At 38.0% G+C, this 22,832-nt stretch overlaps 1 protein-coding gene across 3 annotated transcripts in view; it reads left to right on the top strand.

The window, feature by feature from the left end:
* Nucleotides 1-22,832, top strand: part of LCLAT1 (lysocardiolipin acyltransferase 1) — a 119,997-nt gene that overhangs the window by 65,243 nt on the left and 31,922 nt on the right. For 2 of the 3 annotated variants that reach the window (XM_071579972.1, XM_071579981.1), the window contains one exon: nucleotides 927-1,043. The exons of the other annotated variant lie outside the window; for it this stretch is intronic. In XM_071579972.1, coding sequence (XP_071436073.1) covers nucleotides 927-1,043 — 117 coding nt within the window. The remainder of the gene's footprint in view (nucleotides 1-926; nucleotides 1,044-22,832) is intronic. 3 annotated transcript variants of the gene reach the window in all.

Genomic DNA, 22,832 nt, shown 5'->3' with positions numbered 1-22,832 from the left:
GCAGTACCCACAGTAAAGAACCAAGTGTTGCCAGCAAAGTCCTTTTGGCTCCTGACTGAGGCTGGTTGGAAGAGTCTCCTGCACATCACAGGAGAAAAACTTGCCTCCTCTTCGCCTGTCTTGAGAAATTTTTGCTTTAGTGTCTTCACCTTCCTTGTTTAGTGGGCTCTGTTGGCCACCAGCTCTGGAAAGCCTTTCTTTGACTTTCTTGTGAGAGGTATCTTCTTGCCAGAAGTTTGAAACACATTTGTCATAGGGTTTAGCCGTCGTGCTTTCCAGATGCCTTGTGTACTCTGCATGCGTTGTGACACTTGGGCATTTGGTCAAAAATTAAACAAGAGTATGTATGTGCAGAGTAGGTTAATGAATAAAACGTGGAGAGTTCAGAATGAACATGGTAAAATACCATTTTAATGTTTTAGATTAGCTGCTTTCCTCCATTTAATGTTTTCTTTCTGAAATAAGTTTAACATGGTTAAACACTGATGTCAAGGTATTTCTGTGTATAGTATTAAACCTACATTACTATAAACTGTGCCTTTTGAGTTAAAAAAAACCCCAAACCAAAACGCGGTTGAGCCAGCTAACGTATTTTGCTGTAAAATGGGTATTGAAGTGTACAGAGAACTATTAACAGACTTTTATTTATAGATTTCAGGTTACATTTGATAAATATGATATATGCTGATTATTTTCTAGAATGAATGAATGGATAAAAAAGCTTTTCTTGCAATCCACACAGCTCTTCTTCATACCATGGTATGGCGAACTGGAAGCACATTTGCTGTCTGACTCCACCTGAAAAGCTGTTGCACATCTATACTGTGTGAACTGCTGTTGTACCTTTCCTGTCATATGGTCATTAAATGGAATTGATGGTCTACATGCACCCTAACAGAAAACGGTGCTCTTTATTCTCTCCTCAGCCAATACCAAAGCCCGCAGTAATGAATTCGCTGAAAAGAACGGTCTTCAAAAATATGAGTATGTCTTACACCCGCGAACGACTGGATTCACTTTCGTGGTTGAGCGTCTAAGGGAAGGTAACCCTGCTCTCTTCCTTTTTTTTGTTTAAGAAAACAAATCTCACCCAAGCTTTTGAAGCTGATGTTCACAAAACTGATTGAAGTAATTCCAGGAAAATTGATCACAAAGAAAGCCCTTGTTTGCAACCCTACTTAAAATGATTGTAACATGGAGAGATTTGAGAGAGTTGATAACTGACACTAATATCATCAGGAGTATGCAGTGAAAGGAAACCTTTTTTTTCTTCTTAATATTGTAGCTTATTTAGCAGTATTACTTCAGAAAACTAGTGGAAAAGATCCTAAGGAAGTTTAGCCTTTTTGCGTGTACCGTCCTCAGCCCCAAGTGGGTGGTTGGCACTGAACACAGGGGCCCTTTCTGAAAAAGCTTCTGGTTCTAAGACCTAGAGCTGAGAAAACAACTTGTTATGTTAAAAGGACCAGCAGCATGTAAATGCAGCAATTTGGCTGCCCAGTGCTGCCAGCTTTTTTGGGTGATGGAGACTTGGAGAAGTTGCGTAAAATAGAAGTTGTGCTTCTGGCAGGGTGGTGGGTAAGAGAACATGTAATACTTGCTTGTTACCTAGAAATGGTCTTCTGTCCTCTGTTAGTCTGGGGGTCAAGGTTGAGTCCCTGCTGTCAGGGGAACTGAGTGTAAAGATGTGATTTCTCTTTAGATTGAGATGTGTGCGGGTTGCTTTGGGAATAATGGGCATTTTGATAAAGTTTGAGGCCACTTCCACTTGAAATATTAACAGCTTAAAAGAAAAATCCAGCATTTGCTGCAGAAACAAGCTTTGTGGTTATACAGTAATTTTCTAATTTTATGAAAATGCTTTTCTCTTCCACTGTTTCATGAGAGATCCTCAAAAATTAGGCTATTGGATTATAAAAAGGAAAATAGTTGAGGCTGATTAACTGATTTTATGCAGTAGAAAGCAGAAGAAAAAGCAAAAACATTCCTATGTAATTTTTTTGTCCAACCCTTCAAGTGGTTTTAAGTCCTCTTTTTATTTAAGGCAAGCAAATATTGTGTGAAATGTTAGTGTCCCTTTAGCATTGAATTTAGTAGATATTTTTTACCTTGATGGGCATTATAAGCAATATGCATTATGACTATATGCTATTATGTAGTAAATTACATGTGAAAAGGTAATTCAAGTTGTATTTTAAAGTACTTGGTTATTACTTATTAATTTAAGAATTGGCTTTCAGTTGTTTGCAAGTGTGCCAAATGTGTTGAAAATTTTTATTTTTGTGTATAACCTAATTGTAGTCGCTGGACTTTAAAATAAATACCTTTATCTTTTCATCTGTACAATATATATATCCAGGTTGATGTTCAGATGCTGATGGCTCATTTGGTACCTAGCACTGTTGTGCAGTTCTGGTTTGAGCTATTAATCTGTTAAAATGCCTTTTTTACAATTCTAATTTCTCATACTAACAGTAATAAAGAAGACTAGGATTGTCAAGGATACACTGTAAACCTGAGTCCCTGTTGCTGAACTGTCTTGATGCTACAGTCTTAGTAATAATCATTAAAATAGACTTACTTCCTTTTTTACTGCTCATAACTGCAAACAAAGCAGAGTGTATGACTTTAACATGCAGGAGGGAGCAGTAGAGATATTAACATCATGTTTACATCTTTGAAAGTATTTTTGTGCATAGATTACAGCCTTACTGCCCTAGAGCTCTCCAGTGAATACATTTTGGCTTGTGGCTGTTTTCCATTCCTGAGGCTCAAGTGTCTTTTCTTCAGGCCTGAGTACATTTTGCTCTGAAAATAAATTGATGAAAAGAGGGGGAAAATGTCATTAGAAGTTTAGCTGCTTTTCAGACGTTGAAGAAACTAATCTAATTTGGCAAGAACCCTGATTAATATGCATCACAAGCTGTAGCATGAAAGAATTACCTGTTATTATATAAAAATAACAATTAGTGACCCTTCTGAATAGGAGATGAAGAATCAGGCAAAAATAACCTTCAGTAAAATGTTGCCTGTATCTCTGCAGAAGAGTTACTTCCTAGAGGAAGTGTTGTCTGCATCCTGACAGCATAACCTGAACAGTTACCTTTGCTTTCCATAGGTGGCAAAAATTTCTGAATCATGTGAATGGATTTTTGATTGATGATCAGCACTCACATTCCTCTGACTGCCTTCTTGCTCTTGCATGGTCATTATTTTACCCACCGATGCTGCTATGATGGTTTCTAAGTCAATGCTTAGGTTATGGGAGCTAAAGAAAAAAAGATCTATTTAACCTCCACCCAAAAAGCAATAAAAATTGTTTAGTCCGTATGTCTCCTTGGCTTTTGAGTCATACCTTTCTTTCCCTGTTCTGGCTCTTCATGAGTGGTACCTCTTCTTCCCTGAGCTGACTCTTCTAAGTAGAAATAAACCCAGGTGAAAGCTGCCTGGTTTTTCCTCTTCCTTGTGCTCAGGTGCCAAAACAGTGAAAATATTATTTTACTTATAAATGACCATATTACTGTTTCCTCATTCATAGAAACCATGAAATCACCCAAGAGTAAACACAGACTATGAACATGCTTTAGGTGTATAATTAATAATATTCTCAGGAGAAAACGGACTACAGTTGTTGCTGGTTTTTAAGCAAGAGATATTCTAGTTGGGTGGCTACAGTTGGAAAGCTGAAAGAAATAAAATAAGTGATTTGCTTCTTTCTATTTCCATTCACTTGATCAAGTATATAATTTGTCTTGCCTGAGCTATTTGGAATCCTGATTTATGCTGTATTTCTTTGAGGAACGAAGACGAACATGTTTTGAAAGACAGAGTCAGAACATGTGACTGAGCAACAGAAAATGAACCCTAGGCACCAAAATGAGGATTGGTCATGACTTTTTGTAACTCATCATAGTGTACCTTTCTTTAACCATCTCCTAAAATCATATTTAATCCTTTTTTTTTTTAAGCCTAAAATTTTGAATAGATGTTACGTGTGGAATCATTTTTTGGCAGAATTTGGGTTAAGGTAACTCATCTCCTTTTACAAAATATGTGACTTTGAAAAGGCCTGAAATGGTCAGGTGGTCAGGAATTTAAATAAGACTTTTATATGAGCATGCCTTTAACAATGTTAATTGAAAACATTTGTGGTTTACATAAGGCTCCTGATGATCCAGTTTGTGAGATCCTTCTATAAAAGGTCAGGAGGTTACTCAGAAATGAAGTGTAGGTTTTCAGGCCTGGTTGTATTATATAAAGTTTTCTCTGAAGTGCCAAATGACATTGAAAGTTCAGATGGCTTGAATGTTCAGTTTCAAAGGAATGGAAAATAATACTGGTTGATTTGATTCAATATTGTCTGGATTCATTGAATTACATATATTATCTTGGCATAATATCTGTAATTGTAGCCAAATAGTCTGTCAAGAGAAAATAACTGTTTACAAATGTTTTCTTAAAATTGCTTCATGGCTTTTAAGTGTTTTCTCAGGACTAAATAAACAGTAAGTGTTAAGACAGAGCTAAAGCTTTAAAACATCATTAGAAGATTATTCATGCTTTTGCAGACAATAATTTCTGCCAACATTAAATTTAAACTGACCTCTTTTTGACACTTCCTCTACAGCCATTAACAGTCTTTAATATCTGGCTGCATGGGATTGGATGTTCCCATTATGGGGTTTATACTTTACTGGTTTTACAGTATGATGATGATGATGATGATGAGTCAGAATTATTTGCCTTATTATAGTATTTCAGCTCTGAATTTATTTCTGCTTCATAATTAGCCAACTGAAAAAAATACTGCAGATAACAGCTGCCAACTGCAGCATCCTAAAATAAGCAAGAATACAAATTTAACATGCACATCCTTACTGATAGAAAGAAACTGTGATTCTTGTGCTTTTTCCATGACTGCTCCAAAATTGATAGTTGTGTCCTAAAACTAATGTTTAGACACGCACAATCAGAAACTATTTTGTATTTTCTAATATTTATACCTGAGATTTACACTTCTGTAGTGTTTCTGTAATTAAATGCAGGTATTCCAACCTGTTTCATTGCTAGGACAGAAAAGTTGTATTTAGGTGTTCAATCCAGGATATCTATATCTAAAACTATGTAAATGTTTTAATCCTGTGAGGTTAATGACTATTATTCAGATTCTCTATGTTTTTATGGGAGTTGGAGTACCGACATATGGATATTGATGTACTTAACTCTTAATGTTGTTTATTTGGGTTATGGTACAATTTGCCTTTATGGCACTTTTGAGCTAATAATCTAGGGAGAAAGCTTGTGATTTGCAGATGAGTATATAAGACAGTCAGTAGGAGTGATGTTCAGCAGTTCTTGAAAGTTGACACACATGGTTTGGCTCACTTTGCTGAGGTGTGAAGTAGCCAGAGTTAGGCAGCAGGTCTTTGTCCTCACTGTGCACCAAGAACATAGCAAGCTCCCATATAAATCCCTAAGTAGCTTATGGACCATCTCTAGGAAATGATTCTGTCTTGAGCCCTGCAACTGTCTCCTGAGCAACAGGACTCAAATTTGGTGCATTTGTGTAAATGATGTTTAAAGTTGAAATTCTCAGTTTAGAAATTTTTTAATGAGACCCTTCAGCTTGAAGAAGCCAAACTGTATTAGCTCCTAGAGCTTTTTTCTTACTCTTAGTTTGAAAGAGAGACAGGAGGTTACTTTTTATGAATGGATGACATGTCAATCAGGAATATTACCATAATACTGCCAGGTAGGTGATGCTTCTTCTCTGTGCAGTTATATCCGAAGAACCTACAGCTTACAAGACAGATCCCATTTGTTCTTTCAAATTTGGGTTTTTTAAAGGGAAAATTGATGCAAGTGTAAAAGTCAGGTCTGTTCATTGACTGAAATGCTCGGGCTGTGGTGGTTGGGGTGTATGAACAGACTGAAATGCTCAGACTGTAGTGGTTGGGATGTATGAATAGATGTTCATATAAATATACTGTTTTATTTTGTTATGTAAATTTTCTTTCCCATAAATATTGGGTGAGGCATGCATGTCTTGATCACAGAAGTGCCTGCTGAATTAGAGATATTTTATGTGCTCAAACAGAACTATGTAGCAGGACTTCAGCAGTTTTCAGGTTTGTGCATAGTTTATCTTCTGTGTAACAGAGGTAAAGGACATAGAAAGACCCCACATCAAATGACAGAAAGGGTTAGATCTGTTGTTTTAACAAAGTTTAGCCTCCCACATTGTGACTGAACAGATTCCTGACTCCTAAAATGATATGTTGGGCCCCTGCCAACATTTCTGTGGGTTTTGGCAAGGCCAGAGCTTGCATGCTGACCAGCACTGCCATCTCTCAGAGCAGCTCTTGCCTGTTTGTACTGGTTGCTCAGTGCATGTGTAAACCAAAGCCAGCCTGTTTTCCGAATAGGAAAATTTAAGTGTCCACATGAGCCTTAACTCTAGGTCCTCAATCAATTCATTTCACCCATATGTCCATCAGATTTGCAGAGATTAAGCAGCAACTCTAAACCATCATTTCTTAATGCAGGGAAATTCTTTCTTCCCAATTTTTGTTTTCCTCTCTGTGCATGTGTTCCTCCCAGAGTCATGTTACTGAGTAGACTGATACTCTGAAATTACTCTGCTATTGTGAAAGCTTTGAGCAAGTTTTTAGCTGAAAATGCAGTATTAGAGCTTCACTGGCTGTAGTAATTGAACTTGTGCTTTTATGAGAATTGGATCCTATGTATTGAATAGCGTAGCCTTTGATATAGATATATCAGTATTTAAATTGAAGCTTGCGTGCTTTTTATGTCTTTTGTGTGTCAGTAAAAAATTTGTAACATTAATTATTTAAAAAAAAAGCAGAGACCTTGTTCAAAGGCACACTTTTATCACTGTGCATGTCTGTGAAATTCAGTAATGCAGAAAATCAGGTGCAGGCTGTTGTACTTTATTGCTAATGCTGACAGTTGTCTCAGTATTCTGGAACATGGGAAAGGGCAGCTTGACTTTTTCCAGAATCATGTTAACCGTTGATGATTACCATATCTTGAAAACATCTGCATGTGTTGTCTGTGATGTACTTCTCAGAATGAGCACCAGCTTTCTGTTAGGTATTTTCTGGCCTTTGGAACATGTTGAAGTTTCTGTTTCTCTTCTTTCATGTCTTACTAGAACAGCGTTCTGCATTACTTGCCCCACCTCTGTGGCAAACAGTCCATTGTTTCAGTCCTCCTGGGAAGGATTTTCTTTTTCCTAATTACTCTTTCTTCTCAGCCCCCATCATTTGCTCTTTCCATCCTCCACTGCTTTTGAGAAGGGAGCATAGCCTTTCATTGGAGGGTTTATGGTGTAAGTATCACTCCCTCCTTCAGTATTTACAGCTTGATATATTGTTGTTTGTGTCACCACACATCTGTGGTGCTCATTGGAAATGTTTCAGATTTTACATTCTTGAGCCTATCAAGACCCACCTACTGAAATAATCCCTTTACAGTCTCTTACATGTGAGTCATGGCTTGTGACAAGCCAGATATGCCATACAGTGGATAATTTTCCGTTTACCTCCTCACAGGAAATTAATAGTCGCAGTGGTAACTATACTAAAAACTTCTTATTTGCCAGCAGTTACCCCACAGTGGTATTAGAGGTTTCCACTGTTTTCCCTTAACTCAGAATACACAGTATCTGTGGTAACGATGTGGTAATGTTTGGCAAGTGTGGACTTTTTTAATTGCTTCAACTGGAGGCCTGGAATGATGTTAGCTCATCAAATTGCATATGTGTAAAAATGAGGCTTGGACACAGAAGAGTTCAGGAAAAGTGTTTGCTCAGGAAAAACTAGGATTATTTTCCTCAGAATTAAGAAGATGTTCTGCTTTTTGTTTTTAATCTAATGGTTTATCTCCTTTTGAAAATACTTTTAAGAAAGGTTTTTCTATTAGTTAATACACTTTATCTAAATGGTGGACTAAGTGTGTGTCACAAGGTGCTGGTCTAGTCTGGGTCAGCATCTCTCTGGGTATGCATTTTGGAAGGTCATTCATCTGACTGGAATATTTATCTGTTTTGCATCTTTTCCTGTGGTGTAACTCGCAGCAGCACAGTAAGCTTAGCACAGGGTCTTGCAATACCCTTGGTGCTTCCCCAAGTCTGCACAAAACACCAGACAGTCCATTTTGTGGGCTTCTTCCTTACATCCTTGTGTTGGACTTAACACTGATAAAACATACTGAATAGTGTGAGAATTGTCATGGGGATTTGGGGTTTTGTATCAGAGTACTGAGCTTTATGGTTGATTGTAAAGACATGGCTGCATGACAGGCAGTAGGTGAGCCTCAGGTAAAGCACAAGTTTATTAATTACTGCTCATTCTTGTCAGTCAATGATCCAAGAATTTGAAGGTGATACTGGTTAGATTGGTAGCTTATTTAATGATTGCTGAAGTTGAAATTAATTCCCATAAACAGAGGAATAGTATTTACGTCTATTTATTTCACATGCTATTTCCAGATGCTTTACACAGAATACCCCTTCTCAGTTCTGTTTATTAGTAAGGCAGATAATTGCTTCAAGCAGTCTCGAGGAGAGAGGAACCTAAACATACTTTTTCCATACTCTTTCTTTTTTTTTTATTAACTGCTTTAGTTTCCGTTAGGAGATGATGTTTCCTGTTGTGTTTTATTAGAAAAATAGCAGCATCTACAGGCTGATTAGACTATCCCAAGTCAAGAGTCCCATTGTAGAGGAGATGCTCAGTCATATTTGTTGGATTCCTCACTCTTCCACTTTTTGCAGATGCTGGCTGTTTTTATTTCCAGCTGCATTAAGGTTGCTGCAAATGTATTTTGTGTATTTCTGATATCCATTTTCTATATGAGTAATTGCTGGCAGAGGAGGTCTGTGAAGTATCATTTCGCTTACTGGAAATGTTGGAATCATCAAGCTGTTCAGATATAGCCCCCAAATCTGTAAGATAGTAATAAAACTTTTGATCTTGTCTACTTGCAAAACATGCTGCTTATGTATCGTTAAACCTTATGTGGTTTGTTTCTTTCATTCCTTTCTGCTGTTTCAGGTTCAGCTCTTCTTCCCTTTGCCCTCCTCCCAGTCCCCTGCCATTATTTTCAGGACATAAAAAAATTAGCCCAGCATCATACTTTTCCAAGCTGACTCAAATCCCTGAGTTTAGCAATCATTTGCAAGGCTCTGCTCCAGAGATGTTGAGAGCAGTGCCATATTCATGAATCCTGGATGTTGCTATGGGACTGATACTGAAAAACGAAAAACATAAGAGGGCAGAGGAGCTTGGGAAAAATTGTAGTAGACCATAAATGCTTTTTAAAATAGATTTTTATCAAAACATAAACTTCAGCATAAATTCAACTCTACACCTCATTCATCACTATATATGTAATCTGAAATATTGCTGTCTTTGGGACTTATTTTGTCAACCTTTTTCTGAACTGCGAGATTCTGGAAGGCAGGAAACAAGGTCGTGGTTCTCTGTGTTCTCACTAAACTTTGGTAGGATATAGGAAGGGTTTCCCTTTGCTGCCTGTGTGCCATGCCAGTTCTTTGAAGTGCTGTCTGATGTGAATTAATTGTTATAATGAAGTATGTTACAGTTTTAGGGTTTGAATATATTCTCCCATAAATTCCTTTGTTTGTGGAATGGCTATCAGTTAAGAATTGGAGAACTGTTTTAATATTTATTCAAGTTGGTAATGTATCTCCCTAACCTTACTTCATACCATTAAACACTAATATCTTAGAATAAGCATCTCTGAAATGCATGGCATCTGTATTTAGACTTAACGTGAAACTGTCATTTTGTTTGCACTCGTAGTCATTGTTGACCTTGCAGTATAAAAATAAAAGTAAGTCCTCTTGATGATTATAAAATAATTCCAGAAGCAGGTACCTGAGCAACCTTCTCTCTGTGTTCTTTCAATCACCAGTCCTTCTCTGCGCTGTGAAAGGAGCCGGCCTGACCTGATGGTTTCTGGCATAGCATAGACAGTAACGATATCTATTAGGAGAAAAGCATAGTATGCACAATAAATAGAAAGAAGGGAGACATTTTCAAAATGCTTCAGAGACTTTGGAATTTGTGAGCAATGGCACGTTTGTGTTGCTGGGAAGTTGCTATGGGTACTGATGTTTAAAAGCCAAAGACACACAGGGTAGACCTGAGGGACGTAAATCTCATTTAAAATCCTATAAGAATTTTTGTTCTTTTAAATCTGCTTGGATGCTTTTGAAAAATCATTGCTCAAAAGGATTCTTTGCCTAAGTGCTCTCCAAGTTCATCCTGTCAACAGCATCATTGTGATTCAACCAGTCAACTTCTGCCTTCAGTTATCCAAAAAGCATTCCTTCTAAAAGATCTGAAAGCTCCCAGGCTTCCTCTGTCAGCCCTCTGCCTTGCTGCTCTTGTGGCATGTATCAGAGAATTAAATGGAACATATGCTCAGCAGCGATGTGACTCCTTCTTTTCTCCCCATTGTTCACACACTACCTGCAAGGCCTGTGTCTTTTTGAGGCAGGTATTTTGGCTTGGTACATCTGAAATACCCATCTCACTGATATATGAGCCTTTTTGAAACAGGTAGCAGTTAAGCTGCAGCTATCTCAAGTAGTGCACTCTGCATGTCCACAGCATTGCAAATACTTAATAAACCTGTTAATAATACATTCCAAACCATGCTGAGCAGCTATGGAGATTCATCAGGATTTATGCTACCTGTGGTGCTAACAAGTTCAGTTGACATTGCACACTGAGACACACGCATAAGCATGCACTCTGTTAAAATGCATACATAATTTCTGATTTACAATAGCAGTGTCATAGATTAGGATAGAACATTTTCAAAGGATTTTGCTTCCTCTTTGAAGGTATAAATTCTCCTAACTTTTAGTCTAGTGCCTTTCTGTATTCTAGCACATGCTGTAATCAACCATCAGCATATTCTTTTTCATGTCTTCTTGTTTGGATAGCAGTGGACAGCACAGAATTCATTAAAACTCAACAGCCAAAATGCCCATAGAATATAATGCACCTGCGACTCAAATGTGGGTTTTTTTCCTGTAAAGTCCGGTATGATGTGTACATACAGAATGGTATGTATCTAGAGGACTTTTGGTGGATGATTTCTGTCTTGGCAAACTGTCTAGGATGAGGTTTGTATTCTAAAACCTTAAAGTAAGCAATTTTCTGCAGAGAGAAAGGACTTCACTCGACAGGCCTGTGAGGTTTACAGTGAAGACATTTTATTACACACAGCACACGGTTTATATAGGGTTAAAACTACATCTTCTTGGCTAAATAAGGTCTCACACCACCATGCTAGAACATTTACTTGGTTAAAACCTATATCTCACAAGTCCCATGTTTATATTATCTCAACCCCAGTGTTTTCAGGTACATGTCCAGAGCGCAGTAAGAAAGTTGAGGCGTTCTCATGAGAAAACTTTCAGAGAGTCGATGGAAACTCCTAGGGAGTGACCCTCGCCTAATGAACAACAGCAGGTGTGTGTCCTTGCCAGCTGAAATACCTGTTCCAGTCTCACGGAGTTGGTGCAGTTTGGATTGATGACAAATTCATTTTCTGAAAGAAACTTCTCAATAAAACCTCATAAATACAGTTACAGAAAACAAATCTTACTTAGCCTTTGTGAATTTGTGCAGTAAGGATAATATGCCCCCTGATTTTTTATAAGCAAAATGATTTTATTTTGTCATTCCCCCTCAGCTGACTAAAAGCACCGTGGCCAGAGCAGAGCTGGTTTACACCCAAATAGGCTGTGGTTACAAAGCCAACATGGGTTTCAATTAGTAAAGTCTATGAGCAAATCAAGGTCACTCAGTCTGCAAAATATTCTGAGGCATCCCCCAGCCCGGGTAGCAGTGTCATTCAGAATGAGGTTCACTGACCTCTTTATGAGGTTCACTGGCCTCTTTCTGAAGGTGCATTGCCACCTCTTAGCTGGACAAGAGGAAGAACTCAATTGAGAGTAACTACACATTGCTTTGAAACAGTTCAAGTATCTGCTATCAGGATGCTCTGTCTTGATCTGCAAGTGAAATGGCCTCATAAGGTGCTGCATCTTTTCAAAGTAAAACAGGAGGAAAGTGTCAAGCATTCAGATTGAGTAACTCAGTACTGAGAAATGGGGATTTCAAAAAGGGAGATTGAATGCAGCCCTCTTGTGGTATATGCTTTGGAGGGAGAGAACACGTGTACTTTGCCAGTTTGGTATTTTCTTTGCTTAGAATGGCAAACTTCTAACAAAGTATTTCATGCTTTTTCGTTTCAAGAGACAGTAAAGTAAGTCAGAATGGAGAGCTTTTACTGGCAGGGCTTTGAGGTTCATCTGCTATGTGAGAAGCTATGAAAGAATAAAGCAAGTTTATATGTTCTCTGGAGGAGCCCAAGAGGGGTGAAGCTGAGGAAATAAACAGCGTTTCTTCCTAGGACAAAGGTGGAATTTGGGAGTATCTGGTTATAACTCCAGAAATGTTGCCGTCATCTTGAAAAATTCTGTAGTAATTCTGTTATGGCTGTTATTTCAACATTGTTTTCTTAAAATATGTTGCTATCCAGAAATACATTCTTAAGATATTTTCATTATTTTAGGAAAAGAGTTAGGCAAATAAAAAAGGATGGAAGTAGTGGGGATAGATGAAAGGTATGAGAGGCTCAAATATGTGTCCTCTGACAGCAGTGTATACATCCACATTTTATAAATACAATAATGTGGTTTATGTCTATGAGTAATCCAGACTACACTTTAGGAAACAGTGTTATGTCAAATGAGATATTTTCACATGGTTAAATGATAAGCATTTTCTAGGGCTCAAATTTTGTTCTCTTAGGGGGAAAAAAATAAAAAAGGACAAACCCCTTCCAAACAAACTAAAGAACACACGAAAGTTTTTCTACTTATAAGTTTCTTCATTGGCTTTCGTTACTAGATTTTACTTCTGCTTTATGAAGCAGAAGTGTCATGTTGCTTTTTCCTCCCTGGAATTTGCTATGTATACCTGATGTGGGAGAAAATAGTTATCTGGAAAAGGAGCACCAGCATAGTTTTAATCTCAGAAGTGTGGCACTTCACAAAATTTGTTCTCTGGAAAAAAAAATCACTCTAAGAAACCAATTATAAACAAATAAGAACATGAGCAATATTCTGGTCAGGCTTTTGTCACAAAATAAACAAAGACTATTGAGACCTGCATGTAAAATATATTTTGTCTGCTACTCAGCACACTCTGTAGCTAAAATGGAAAATTCTGTAGAGCCGAATGATAGCACTAAGTGAATTGGCATTTGCAATTAGTTTTCCAGTGGTTTGGCTGTATTAATAATGTAGCAGAAGGACAGGATATCCTTCAACTAAGTCAGTATGAAAAAAGGTTTTCATTAGCATTACAATGACCTCTGAGAACTAGGTATTCTTACTCACTGGAAAAAAGGTTTGGGGAAGCAAATCTTACGTTTGAAAATGTTTGGTGAATTTTGGAGTGCATCTAAATATGACTATTCTCAGAAACTTTTTAGTATAGTGTAGGGATAAAGAGTCTTTCTCAGGCTGTTATTGTAATTCATAAGATGTTATTTTCAGCAGTGTTTATTATACAAAAGAATGTTCAGAACCAGATAAATACACTAGGGAGCCTGGTTGAATTGGAATAAACTGAAGGAGTTACTTAAAGTTACAAGAGAACCAAAATACTGACATGATGTGATAAATTATTCCTTCTGATGTTTTCCTGTCATAGTCTACTTTGGTCAAAACCGAAGAGCAGTAACTAAGATATTTGCATATTTGTGGGCAAATTTACATGAAGATCACAAATGTTCTGATTTATCAACCGAGGTAAAATGAGATTGAAGCAATCCAGTCCAGAGGAGCAGATGCTTATCAGCAGAACCTTGGCATCCAATGAGATTAATTGGAAGCCATCAGGTGCAAGTTGCTGACGATGAATGGGTAAATGAGGAAGCAGAGTCCCTTTTTTTTAACTGTTGTCGCCACAGGGCACTTGTGTTTGACTGAATGGTCAAATTAGTCCAGCCTTCATAACAGAGTATGTAATTCTGCTAAAATGGAGCTGACCATCTGGCAGCCTACACCAGCTTTGGAATTTGTTGCTTTTGCCAGTGTACCCCATCCTGAATTATGTGCTTAGATTTTAGCCTGATGCTCAGCTACATCTTTATCAGCCAGTAAGATCTTTTAGATGAATTACAGTGCATGCTATGAAACAGTAGCTCAGGATCATCCAAATTCTTAGTCTTTTCCACATATGTGATTAGGACACTATCAGGATTTTTATGAAGGACCCCTTCCTACACTTCCCTGCTGTAAGCATTCCAAATACACTTCTGTGTAATTCATCTTCACTAAGTTATTGTGGGACTGTCCTCTGCATGTCCTGAGGCGTGTGCTTCAGACTGGCCCGAAAGAGTGTCCTAAGTGGCATCACCAGTTCTGCAGAAGACAGTTCATTCTTGATGTTCCTTCTCTCTTGCACCACTATGCCCTTCTTTTGGCTTCATCTGAGAGCAGAGGGAGGAAACTCTGAGATTCAAGAAAACTAAGAAATCTCAAACCTTCCTGACTTTGTCCATTGGACATTTCTGCTTTCTACTCTCTCTGCACTCACCACCACATTCCTGCTCTGGCACTGATTACACTGCAATTAATTACTAGTAGTTTCTGTGTGTTATGCTCAGCTTGTTCTTCTCTTGAAAGAAGTCATAATTTGATGGCTTTCTCAAGCATGAAAAACATGATGTTTTCCTATCTTTCTTCAACAAAGTCACTCCAGATCAGGTACTTGTCAGTAGGACCCTTCTGCAGCCTCTCTGAGACTTTTGCTCCATGTATCTGCACCTAAGGCAGTCCTAGTTGTGCTGATGCCTGGCATTTGCCCAGTACAGTAACGTTTCAAGCCAGTGTGTACAAAGGGCTCAATTTCTTGCCACATGACACACACTTGTGATAGTAAAATTTCCAATTCGACATTGCTGAGATATAATTGATCCCTTTTTTTTGTTCAGTATAAATAACACACCCCATAGGTGACATTTTGAGTGAAATTCAATTAGCAGGGGTGCAAGCAGGGTTGGTTGAGTTCTGCAGTTTCCCCTCTGTTTGCCAACAAGGGCTGGTAGAGGTTACTCAGTTGAGAAACTTGAGGTTGCCGCTCTCTCTATAGTCGTGAATAATAGGGTCCCTTTGCCAAACTTGTGTTTTAGTTGACAGCTGGCCAGCTGGTCACTCTCAAAGGAGTTTGCTTCGAGTGGGTGGTGTGCTTTAATGATCTTACCTGTCAGATTTGAAGACAGATCCATGTTGAGAAAAGCTCCCAGAGGATGTATGAGTACAACTCAATGAGGGACAGGAAGGTCTGTACCAGAACCTCCAATGGCATGCTGGGCACAAGGCAGAGACTTGGGGTAAGGTGTCCAGCTGTAACTTTTTCATGAATTTTTGACTGGGCTTGAAAGTAAATGGCTCTAACATCAAGTCTGGAAAGGGAAAATTATTAAGCCTCCATTAACAAGCAAACAGCCTTGGTCACCTTGTTAAGCATGGTGAAATCTGGTCCAAAGTGTCTAGCCCAGGAGCAGCAGATGTGAGTGGAACCTGATCCCAGAACTGCAAACTGCTCTAACTATCTTAACAGGGAGGGAAATGGCAAAGTTGTTTTTATCAAACCTGTGCCTCAGCTATTGCAGTGCCTCAGTATTGCTCACTCTTAGTGTACTGTAAGAATACAAGCATGTTTAATGTTTTGGTTTTTTTTTTTTTTTTAAATACAGCAGTTCTGTGTTATCTATTCATAAGATAGAAATTCCTTTGCAAGAATTTCAGTGGCCTTTAGTGCTAGATTGTGTTAAAATAACTTTAAGTGTTCTGTTTTGGCCATCAGATCTTAGCAGAATGCCTCACTTGTTGAAGTTGGTAGAAAATTTCATACTCACTGTGCTGGAGAGGTGGTTGCATGTGTTCTTGCACGTGTCAAAAAGTGTATAATGTCTGTGTACAGCAATGTTTAAAATCCTGATGTGTCAAATAGATATTGATGTGTTCATTCTGCTTCAGTGAGGCTTCCTCTGCATAGCTGTCTTGTATGTCAGTATGCTGGGATAGGTGATGGTACGACTTTGAGAAAAGGAGGCTTAGATGTGTGTGTTTGCATGCTCACTCAGCTCAGTTGAGTGAAACTGAAATGTACATCCCCTTTAAGTGTAAAACATCGGAAAAAAGAATCAAGGCACAGGAGAGGTGAAGATGAGTGGGAAATTGCTACTCATCTGTTGAATGGAAACTTGATGTTAAATAAGATCCTCTTATGTTTCACCGTTTGAAACACAGTAAGAGTTCCAGGAACTAATTACCTAGCAATGGATGATGACATGGAAATATATTAAATATACATAGATAGCTAACCATGAATACTTGATGCATGCAAAAGAAGAGTCTAGTTAATTTTTATGTAAATTAAGCAACATTGAAAGTGGCAATATAATAAGCAACAACACTATTTTGCATTTGAATAGAACAAAGCAGCAAATTCACACTTGAAATAGAGCCTTTCTTCTTAAAGTGTCTTTTCCTGGGTAGATATTTTAATGTATGCTTTATTCATAAGAAAATGTGGTCTTCATAGGTATCATATTCTCTAAAAACAAACAGACAATTTAGCCTTTTAAAAGCTAATTTCATTCTTTGGTGGATTTGCTGTCTGTGTTGTCTTTTTCAATGATTAAAGGGACAAGTGTTGAATCAGTGTGATAAGAAGACTGTTAATGCCAAGATCGTGTTAGGAGTAGCTTATTTCCAAAACTTTGTGGAAGTAATGAAAAGGGGTTCTCTCTACCAAGAAAGTGTGTTGGGTGTAGACGCTCCAAGGGCAGATTTAACTGCACTATAACTGCACCACGGTGCGTCCTTGGGGAACAGCTCCAGCGTGAATTCAGACAAGAGGCAGCAGCCAACATGTTATATGGAACACATAAAACTCGTGTAGTGACTAAGTCTAGAATAAGAACTGAGGAGGATTGAGGAGAAAGAAAAAGTTCAAAGAGAAGGTGCATATGTCTTTAGCCTTATGCTGCAGATTCTTGATAGATGGCAGTGCTTCTCATGACTTTATGCAATGGTTTATTTATGCTGCTCTTATTGCTTCATTTCAGAATTGTCCATGGATACATAAAAAGTTCAGATGCAGATGTGTGTACCCTCTCTTGGAGCTGTTAGTCATTCAGGGTGAGGGAGAAGGGTATTAAAGCAGTTATTAAATGTATATTAATATGCTCTGGTAAACAAACTTCAAAAACTGTGAAAGAACAGATGCTTTTGGCACGTTTCAGTGGTAAGCATATGGCTATTCAAGTCTGCAATACAAATCCCAAAGCATTTAGATCAGTGCCTGTCAAATAGTTTGTCATGACAGAGTTGAGCTTGGAGCTGCAAATTCAGTGCTATTCCTTCTTTCTAATCTACTGTTGAATTTGATTAGTTGAGCCACCACTCAGCTTCCTGTAAGACAGGAGTCCTTAATCAGCAGTAAATAAACTGCCAGAAGTTTGCAAGGCACAGTCTCTCACCTCTGTATTATACAGTGCTGTGCATTACAAAGGTTTGGATAGCTTTGGAAGTGCAGAGAAGTGTTTTGTACTAGGGATAATTAAGAAAAATTAGAAGCATCAGCTGAATTCTTATTATAATGGACAAAATAAAACTATGGTCTTATTGCAAATGGTTTATATGTGCAAAATTTGTAGATGAGGTTTTTAACAATTGAGCTGAAAATCAAAATGACAAAAGTCTAATTTTTTTCCAAATCTACAACTTTCACATGGAGTTGAAACCTAAAATAAATGAATACTTTTAATTATATAGGTCTGAGAAATAGAATCAGAAAAATCATAGTGAATTATCTTTCTAATAACAAAAAACCATTTAGTTTATACATGGAAAGCACTAAGACTTGATCACTGACATTACAAAATTTGATTCTTCCTTCACAGATCAGGTTTGGGCTTTGAATTTAAAAGCCAATGCAAAACTGAGTATGTGAAGGTCTAATGTATTCTTTAAGGCTGAGGCCAGATTTCTTTATCACCTTTCAGTATCCAATATCATTGAATCTTACAGGACTATTTTAGTTGGAGGACTGGTAATTTTATTTGGATAAAACCAACAAGGAAAGCAAAATTAGAAAGAGAAAGGAAAAAAAAATAACAATGTTTGGAAAATTTGACACTCAGAAGTCAGCAAACATCAAAAAGCTGTTTGTGGAATCTTAATTTGGCTTTCTTCTATGTGTATTTGAGATGATCTGGTCTTTAGCTAAATGATTGCATGCCAGTCTCCCCACACACACGTCCTCTGCCTCATTGAGCACTCACTGAAGGAGCAACTTTTAAATATTTTGTTTTCTCCTCATCTTCAGTGTGTGGCCCCAAGGTTTATATGCTGCACTGACAACAGATTTTCTACATAAGCAGCCTCTCTGAAAACAGATTTTCTGCATAAGCATCTCTCTCTGCTGCTTGCTACTGTAGGACTAGAATGCTTCCTGATTTTGAAAGAATTTATTTTCACTGTGCCTATTTATCTCATGCATGTGGGAAATTGAAGTGAAGCAAGACTAAGGTCAGGTTCCACTGCCTGGATTTAGGCACCTGTGCGCTTATTTTCCAGTCATAGTGCTTTCTGTGCCAGTGTGCATCCGAGGGTGCTCAGCAGCACTGCAAAACTGACCCTAGAAACTTCCAGTGAGCCAAACCAGAAGATGAGGAATTAAAGTCTGTTTATGAAAAGGGCAGAAATAGCATGCAGTTCTCTTGGGGTTTATTTAACATGAAGACTGGCCTGAGACTCAGCTGCCTAAAGTTGAATTTGTACTTTGTTTGTTGTAGACCTTCCCGGTCCTGTAGCAAATGAAGGAAAACTCTTACATTCGGTTGTTATACAACCCTGATGCACTGCAAGTTCAGGTCTTGGGGCAGAGTAGTATATCATCACAGAACTAAAGATAATATCCATTGTATAGGCAGAGGCAACTTTAGATCTGTATTTCCCTAGATCTGAGTATTGAACTTTACAACCTAATGTCCCTTAGTACTTAATGTATTTTAAACATTAAATCAACAGCTGATCAAGGAATAGATACTGACACCATCCCTGCACAGGCTGGGTCTCTGCTTTGGTTGCCAAATTCCCCTCCAGAGCTGTTGAATAATTGTCCCCTTTGCATTTCAATCAGATGATTTCCTACCCCATGCTGCATGGGTGGTCACAGGCAGGAGCTGTGAGGGGATGTGGCACAGTCGTTTACTCAGAGGGAATGGTGTAGAAACTAAAGGCTAGAAGTCGGGAATACTCAATAAGGACAACGTCTTCTTAAATTTCAGCTGTAAACTCTATAAAATGTTTGCTGAGCATGTGCAAAATGAAGATTCTTCAAAGGCTCATAGTTGTTGGCCAAATTTGGGATGTTTTCTTGAAAGTTGGCAAAAGGCATAATACTGACACAAATACCATCTCCTGCCAAACTTCAGGTTCCAGTTCCAAGGCTTGGGGATGTTATTACTTTCCAAAGAACAAACCATCTGAATTTTTTTTTGATACTTTTTAAGTAACAAAAACATTTTTTCCATACCCTCAGTCTTTGATATAGCTGAATTGCCTTAGCTGAGATTGTAGTGCTCCTTTTTTCCTTCAGAAAAAATTATGAATCTGAGTCTAAAAGGGCCTGGAAATTTAAGCTGCTTCAGTCCACATGGTTTAAACTTGACATTGTACATAGCAATTACAGTAGGGGCTTGTAATGAAAGAGTGGGAAATTGTAATGTGGAGGTACTAAGCTTGCTTTATAGTAATAGAAATTGGCCGTAGTCATTTGAGTTGTTTCAGACTAGCATAAAACTTGTGTTCAGGAACTTTGTTTTTGACCAAATAGCCCAATCTGGACTGTACAACTTGTCCTACTTTGATTTTTTTGCTTGATCAGGATTACATGTGATATGTTGGCATTGCCACTGTGCAGACTCAATCTAACCATCTAAGGGTGGTTTATTAGGATATAGTCTTGCAATATGAAATGCCTTTTTGTGAAAAGAATGTGAAGAATTTTGTTACTAATAGCATCTTACCCTTTATGGGTAAAGTTATTTTGCTGCCTTCCAAGATGAATGTAGCTCTTGCCGACTTCAGTGCAGATCTGCTGCTTTTCTGCTTGCCTGCTCTTGCAGAGGCAGAAGAGCCTTTAACTGGGGTGAATTATTTTACCTCTGTTGAAATCCATACAGATTTGTCACTGTACATCTAGTCAAGTATTTGCACTTCTTTTAACTGGAATGTTTGCATTTGCACTTGGAAGCTCAGTTTTTATTTCCCATCTGAACTTTAGTAAAGATAAACCGAGAAGTTGATCTTAAGTTGCCTTGCTTCTCAGAGAGTTACACAACTGGGGTGGAGGGGAAGGGGGAGTATTAGTCCATCCAAAATCGTTGTAATCAACTGTGTAGTTTTATGTGTGTGTAAACCAGCAACTGCCACCAGGGAAAAATACAGGAAAAGGATTGTTTTACAACAGGATCATTTTTCTTATGTGATTCACCATCTGGCCTGCAAATCCTGGTGTCATAACAGTAGTCGTAGGGGGAAGCAGCAAACTTGCAATGCCAGCGCCAGCAAGCGAGCGAGATGGATGAAGCTGTTTCATTTTGATGACAATGGAGAATGGCAGCTCATGTGCTGCAGCTTCACCCTAAAGCAGCAGGGCAATGAGACCAGTTAGCAAAAGAAAATAATTGGTTCTTAACGTATATGAATAGGCACCTGACTGACTCAGTTTGGTACATCTGAAAAGACCGCGGGGTATTGAACTTTTTCATGGAAGGTGGGAACACGAAGAGTCCAGATCTCTGCAAAACCTCTCCCTTGCACTCCTGCATTCATTGGGCTGTAGAATAAATTGGTAAATCTGGCATGTGGCTGTTTTCTGGGATACTGTTCTTTCTTTCTCCCAGAGTCCATCATCTCCTGAAATTTAGTATTTGCTGTCTCCTCCTGTATATAGGCAGAGGTTTTGGAGAATTAAATGGCTTATTAGTATTGATCGAGGTAAAAACATGAATTCATTAGAAGTCAGCTTGAATATTAGATGTCAGCGTTGTTTTTCTAAATTGCCTGTGTGTTGTTGATACAGATGAATCAATATCCTGACCAACAGCTGTTAACAAGTATAAATGCCTTCTTATACTCTCTTGTCAATCTGTTACTATCTCAAACTCTTGGAGCCCCATATTGAGGACCAAAAAGTATAGAATCATAGACACACAGAAAGGTTTGCATTGGAAGGGGCCTTGAAGATCATTTAGTTTCAGCCCCTGGTCATGGGCAGGGACACTTTCCAAGCCCTGTCCAACCTGGCAATGCAATACTTTGTAAATATTTAACAAGGAACAGTTAAACATTTTTCTTTTGCAAAGTATCTTTTAGGTTGGATGGGTTTGGGTGGGTTTTTTTGGTTTTTGTTTTTTTGTTTTTTTTTTTTTAAATAAAAACAAAAATGCTATACTTGATATAAAAGAAATTCAGTAAAATACTGATAGTCTCCATTTCCAGATTAGTCTCTCTTTGAAAATGAATGTATTAGAAATAAGATACTTAGCAGAATTTATAGAGCTTCATCACTTGTTTTTGTTTTATATATGCTCTTTCATATGCAAATGCTACAGATATTGTTTGATTTAATTGCTGTTCTGTTTTTTAAACAAGAATCATAACGGAAGAAACTAAACATTCTACTAAATGGGGCTATTATCCTGTATTTAAAACTGCTTACTTGGAATTAATAAGGCAGCAGTGACTTGTGTGTTGGAATGACCATAATGAAGAAATGGCTTTGATAACATCATGACATGGCCTGCTGTACCTCATATGAGATAGGAGCGTTCTACAATGATCAAATATCCTCCTCACTCTAGACAAACAAAACCCTTAGACAGAAACAAAGTAACTTTGTACTTTATTGAAATTGTTTGGTAGCCCTACCAGCAGTTGCAATTTTAGTGGTATTTGTGCAAGAAATTGCATAATTTAACATATGAGTACTTTAAAAGAAGCTGTGAAAGCTGGACCTCTGGATGCAGCCAAATTCAGGGAACCAGTAGGAGCCCACCTATCGGTGGGTACTGTCTTAGGAGCAAGTGCCTTTCTTCTCGATCATTCCAAGAGTTTAAGCAGGAGTATTTTCACAAGATTGTTTTGAAGACTTGAAGAGTAATTATGTGTATCTGCAATACAAAACCTGTCACCTGTGGTGACTGTTGTTCTGGCAGTTTAGGAAATCAGTTCATTTTGTACTGACCGCTGTAGCTTCTCTGAGAACATCTGATGAATTGAAACTCCTGAGGAAATGCGCAGCCAGTTGTAATAAGTGAATATAAAAACAAAAGTGATTTTTGAGAGAAAACAAAAGACAGGCTAAATTATCTTTGTAAAACAGTGATAACCTATTTTCTCCTCTGAATTTCCAAGAAAAAGAGGCACTTTCTTGTTTTTCTTTCTTGGCTGGAGTTTGAAATTCAGCCTCAGCCAGGGAAGAGTTTCCTTAAACAATGTTTTTAAAGGTCCATTAATCCATCAGTGGTTTTGATACAGTTTCTTACATGAAGATTTGTTTGGGAACCTGACTTTTTGCCAGTTTCAATTCTATTTAGCCTCCTGTCCTCTTTTCTCTCTCTTTTTCCTGAAAAGGGAACATGTAAGTGTTGGTTGAGTTAAAGTTTCTGTTTGGTGG

Source organism: Pithys albifrons, chromosome 2 (assembly GCF_047495875.1).
Source record: "Pithys albifrons albifrons isolate INPA30051 chromosome 2, PitAlb_v1, whole genome shotgun sequence".
Lineage (NCBI taxonomy): Eukaryota > Metazoa > Chordata > Aves > Passeriformes > Thamnophilidae > Pithys > Pithys albifrons.
The sequence above is the reverse complement of the archived record's forward strand: the minus strand, read 5'-3'. Positions and strand labels throughout refer to the sequence as shown.